Source organism: Dipodomys ordii, unplaced genomic scaffold, assembly GCF_000151885.1.
Source record: "Dipodomys ordii isolate 6190 unplaced genomic scaffold, Dord_2.0 Scaffold44, whole genome shotgun sequence".
Taxonomy (NCBI): domain Eukaryota; kingdom Metazoa; phylum Chordata; class Mammalia; order Rodentia; family Heteromyidae; genus Dipodomys; species Dipodomys ordii.
The window spans coordinates 2,903,542-2,908,498 of record NW_012267260.1 but is presented as its reverse complement, the minus strand read 5'-3'; the positions used below and the strand labels follow the sequence as shown (position 1 = coordinate 2,908,498).

The 4,957-nt window shown below is 52.8% G+C and overlaps 1 protein-coding gene across 1 annotated transcript in view; it reads right to left on the bottom strand.

The window, feature by feature from the left end:
• The window catches only part of LOC105987713 (glutathione S-transferase A4-like), a 13,752-nt gene that overhangs the window by 8,200 nt on the left and 595 nt on the right, over positions 1 to 4,957 (bottom strand). Inside the window, exon 2 of the mRNA XM_013019068.1 lies at positions 150 to 287. Within this exon, the coding sequence (XP_012874522.1) occupies positions 150 to 269 (120 nt within the window). The 5' untranslated portion in view covers positions 270 to 287. The remainder of the gene's footprint in view (positions 1 to 149; positions 288 to 4,957) is intronic.

The window sequence follows — 4,957 nt, the reverse complement described above, 5'->3', positions numbered from 1 at the left end:
CCAGACCCTCAGCGCCCTCCCCCCCCCCCCCCCCCCGCTCCTCGGGACCAGCACCCCCGCACCCATCTCAGTGGAAGAGTAGGCCCAGCCTGGGTGCAGCATGCTGGACCCTGGAGAAGGGGAGCGGCGGCGACCCACCCCATCCCCACCCTCCGTCTTCCTCTTCCCCATCGGGAGTCCACCTCGACACCAGCGGCAGCCAGCAGCCAGCGGATGGCCTCCATTCTTCCCCTGCCACAGAAGTAGTAGAGCTTGGGTTTGGCGGCCATGACTCCCAGGTCAGTTTCCTAAAGGGAAAGATTTTTAAATTATGTTCACAACACAAACTAGCACACCATTCCTGACATTAGCTGTGTGTAGAGCGTGGCGGAAGCAGGTATCCAAAGGCCTGGCAAAGGGATACAAACATATCCGGGGAAATGGCCAAGGAAAGCAAGAAACTCATGATTGCGAAGATGGAGGTTGCCAATTGTGAGGAGAAGGGGTTGTGACTGGGGAGGGAAGTGAGGGGTTCAAAAGTTGCCAGCAGTGTTTTATTTCTTGAGCAGAAATAGTCGTAGTCTTTAAGGCCAGGCCCAGTGGCTCATGCCCGCAATCTTAGCTACCCAGGAGGCAGAGATGAAGAGGACCGAACCTGGCAGCCTGGAAAATACAAGACTGCATCTCAACGGTGCTGTAGGCAAAGTGAGCCTGCCTGCCGTGCTGGCTGCACAGATGCAAATCCCCCGTGCCCTGCTGCTGGGAGGCTCAGGGCTTGTGAAGCATTTAACAGAAACTCACTACGGGGCCGGGGCATCCCCGTGGTACACGGGCCTAGCACGCATGGCGCAACCCTGAGCACCACACAGACATGCACGTAACTTGGTGTTACAGGAGCTGACGGAGCTGTGCAGAGTAAGTATTTGTAATCACACATCTATCAGCTTTGTGACACTGTAGATTAAGCCCTAAAGTAGGCCCTCTAATCCCCTTTTCCTTGACTCAACAGAAGTTAGGACAAAGCATAGCTTGGTAATACAGAAGCTCAAATCTGCTCAGGCTTAAAAAGTAAAGCCAATTATCTCATTATTTAAGAGTATGGAAAAACAGGCTCAGTAGAAGAGTCATTCTGTCTCTAGCAAACCAAGGCATGAAAGCAATGCACCCTGAGTCAGCGGCCTGCAGACACTGAGGGCGCTGCCAGCACGAGTCGGGACCATGGAGAAAATGCAGAGCATGAACACAACTCCCATTTCTTTAAAAATAAAATAATGGGTTCCATTGTGCCATTTTCATACACGTATACAGTGTGTTTTTATTACCTTGGCTACCTCCCGTGATCCTCTCCTACCCACCGATATCCACCCCTCAAAGAACAAATAGTTCCCTTTGTATGCTCTTGTTTCTGTCTAGATTCTGCCTAGGAGAGAAAACTTGCAATATTTGTCATTCTGAGTCTGGCTTTGTTCTCCAGTTCTACCCATCTTCCTGCAAATGGCATAACTTCGCATCTCTTTATGCCTGAATGAAACTTCATTATGCATATTCTATACACCACAATTTCTTTGTCCATTCTCCCATTGTAGGGCCTCTAGGCTGCTCCCACAGCCTGGCAATTGTGAATAGTGCTGCATAAACAGAGGTATGCAGTTTCCATGCTGACTTTGGCTCCCCAGCAGGATCATGGTACTTCAATATTTAGTTTCTGGGGCTGGGAAGGTGGCTCAGTGGGAGAGCGCTTGCCTTGCATGCATGAGGCCCTGGGTTCCATTCCTCAGCACCACATAAGCAAAAAGAAAAAATCTGGAAGTGGTGCTGTGGCTCAAGTGGTAGAGTGTTCGCCTTGAGCTGAAGAGCTGAGGGACAGCGCCCAGGCCCAGAGTTCAGGCCCCATGACCGGATCCACCCCCCCAAAAAAAAATTTAGTTTCTGGAGGAACCTCCATACTAATCCCCACAGTGACTGCATTTTTACATCTCCCCAACGGAGTATCAAGGTTCCTTTCCCCTGACATTCTCCTCAGCATCTGTTGTCCCAACTCTGATTCTCCTGTCTGCTATTAGCCTGCAGGGATGTCCGAAATGAAACTAAACTGGCTCACCAAGTAGGCTTCTTGCCTTGAGAGCTTCTTCAGCCTTGAGAGCTGAGCCCCCTCCCTCAGGCCTCAAATAATCATAACAGTAATAAGAATAATAATATAAAAATAAGTAATCAAAATCTCTTAGACAATAAGGAAGAACACATCTCTCCTACATCCATCTGAGTTAAAGCCTGGTGCCACTTTGAAGCCCACTTCTACCACGCTCTCACCTGTGAATTCCCCAAGCTCACAAGAAGTCTGAACTCAGATGAAAAAGCTAAAGCCAAAAGAGAGACTCTTATCTACTCAGATCCTTGATGCTACTTGAGAATAATCAAATTTGAACTGCCATCATGGTCGTTGTGGTTTAAAGACTGGGGCAAGTCTGAGAAAAACGCAGGCTTCAGAACTGAATCACAGCGGCTCCACTGCAGGAAGCGCCCCGGAAACGTGGGCACAGAGCAGTGCCGCTCAGACTGAGGGGTGGCATCCTCCCCATGCCCGGGGCAGACTCCCAGATCCAGGAAGATCCTGTACCCTTGTCAGCCACCACAGCACGAGGTGGCCGGTGCCTGTGTGTGAACCAACTGTGTTCAAAAACATCTAAGTGATTTTTAAAAATTTGAAAAATGAAAAAAAAATAGCCAGGTGCTGGCGGCTCACGCCTGTCATCCTAGCTACTCAGTAGGCTGAGATCTGAGGGTCACAGTTCAAAGCCAGCCCGGGCAGGAAAGTCTGTGAGACTCTTATCTCCAACGAACCACCAGAAAACTGGAAGTGGTGCAGTAGCTCAAGCGGAAGAGTATTCACCTTGAGCTGAAGAGCTGAGGGGCAGCGCCCGGGCCCAGAGTACAAGCCCTACAACCGACCAAAACAAAACAAAACAAAACAAAAAACAAATGGGCTGGAAAATAGCCCTCAAATCAACACGTTTCCCCGTTCTGTCTGTTATGTCATTCACCATTTAACTGTTGCATTTTTTTTTTTTTGGTCAGTCGTGGGGCAGCACAAGCCTTCAGAAAGGCCCTATCTAGAGATACATTTGTCATGCCTGATGACAAATCACCTGTCCTTTTTATCTGATACAAGCAGACTTTGGAATCATAAGCATTAACATTAAAACAGTTGCTAACTATATGCTACAAACTGGGCAACAAAGCATATTCTACCAAAAACTGGAAGAGGAATATATGAAGAGCTGCCGCACTAACCTGCTCTCTCCGAGGATCCTGTCCAGTAGGTGCTAACAGGAAGAGTTAGGAGGATTTATAGCTTTTCTTTGACCATGGAAACCTCCCTCCACTCAAATGATTAGCCCAATGAGCGCTTTAGTTTTCACAAGTGCCTCTCAGGCTTCGTGTTACATCTATTATTTGTATATTTGGTAGCACATCAAATTACCCTAAGAAGAAGAACTGGCTAGTCAGGCTAGTGCTAACTCTGAATCCCTCTGTGCCAAATGCTCTTTTGGTGGTGGCTCTACAAAGGGGGGCTGTGACAAACACAATTCCTGTACTAATGGTGCCTCTATTCCAGTCCAGAAAGACAGGCCATGTAAATAGCCAAACACACACTGTGTGTTCAAAATAATAACAGCAAAGCTGTCAGTTAACTGTATGCCAACAAAGTATGGGAGAGAGCATGGGAACACTTGGTTTCAGTGTTTTGTGTTCTATCACAGAATATTTGAGACTGGGTAATTTATTTTAAACATACACACACCCCAAAACAGAGACAGGGCTGAAGGTGTGGTTCAAGTGACAGAGCATCCACCTAGCAAGTGTGAAGCCGAGTTCATACCCCAGTACTGAGAAACAAAACAAAACAAACCCACGCGAACCCAATGTAAGGGAATTCAGTCAAGAGAAACAGAGAAGCCACATTTCCAGAGGTGGCCCTGGGGGCCTTTATTGAAAGCGGTGAGCGCGGGTGGACTCCTGTCCGAAGCCCCCACCCCTTGACTACACTGAACACTGTCAGGAACTGAGCCAGGAGAGCAGGAGAGGAGAGAAAGAGCGGAAAAGGGGCACCCACAGCCCAGACCAAGTCCAGGGGAGAGCTGAGGGGGCACTGTGACCGTGGAGGGCTGATGGGGGGCAGGGAGGCCGTGGAGAGCTGAGGGGACACAGTGACCGTGGAGGGCTGAGGGGACACAGTGACTGGGAGGGCTGAGGGGACACAGTGACTGGGAGGGCTGAGGGGGACACAGTGAGCGTGGAGGGGCTGAGGGGGACACAGTGGCCGTGGAGGGGCTGAGGGGGGCAGGGAGGCCGTGGAGAGGCGAGGGGGGGGCAGGGAGGCCGTGGGGGAGACCCGAGGCTGGAGCAGTGGCCGCGGGACGCGGCTGGCCCGTCACGGGGGGGTCTTGGGGGGGACCTCGCCCTCCTCCGTGCGGACAAGATGGTGCCCGTGACCCAACCCCCCTTCCACGACGGCACCGACGCAAACAGCTCGTGTTGGAAACCCCCAGGCCAGCGGCCGGCCCCTGGCAGGTGCGGACTGGTCCAGCCATCCTCTCCACGGTGACCGCACGCACAGCCCCGCACACAGGCCGCAGCCCTGCACGCATAGCCCCGCGCACAAGCCGCAGCCCCGCACACCCAGTCCCCCCTCCCGCACGCAGGCCGCAGCCCCGCACACCCAGCGTCCACCGGAGGGGAGGGGCCACTGTCTGAGGGGTGTGGCTACCTCTGAGGGGTGGGGCGATTTGGGGGCGGATCCACTGCCTGGGGGTGTGGCCACTCGCGGAGGGGCGTGGCCATCGGCGCCTAAGGGGTGGAGCCGCCAGCTCCCGAGCCCGTGCCCCGCGTGCGGGCGCGCGTGGTGTGCAGACGACCCAGGCCGGCCGGGGCCACTGTGCACCGTCCGGGACGCCATCGGGCGGGCGGGTGCAGGGCC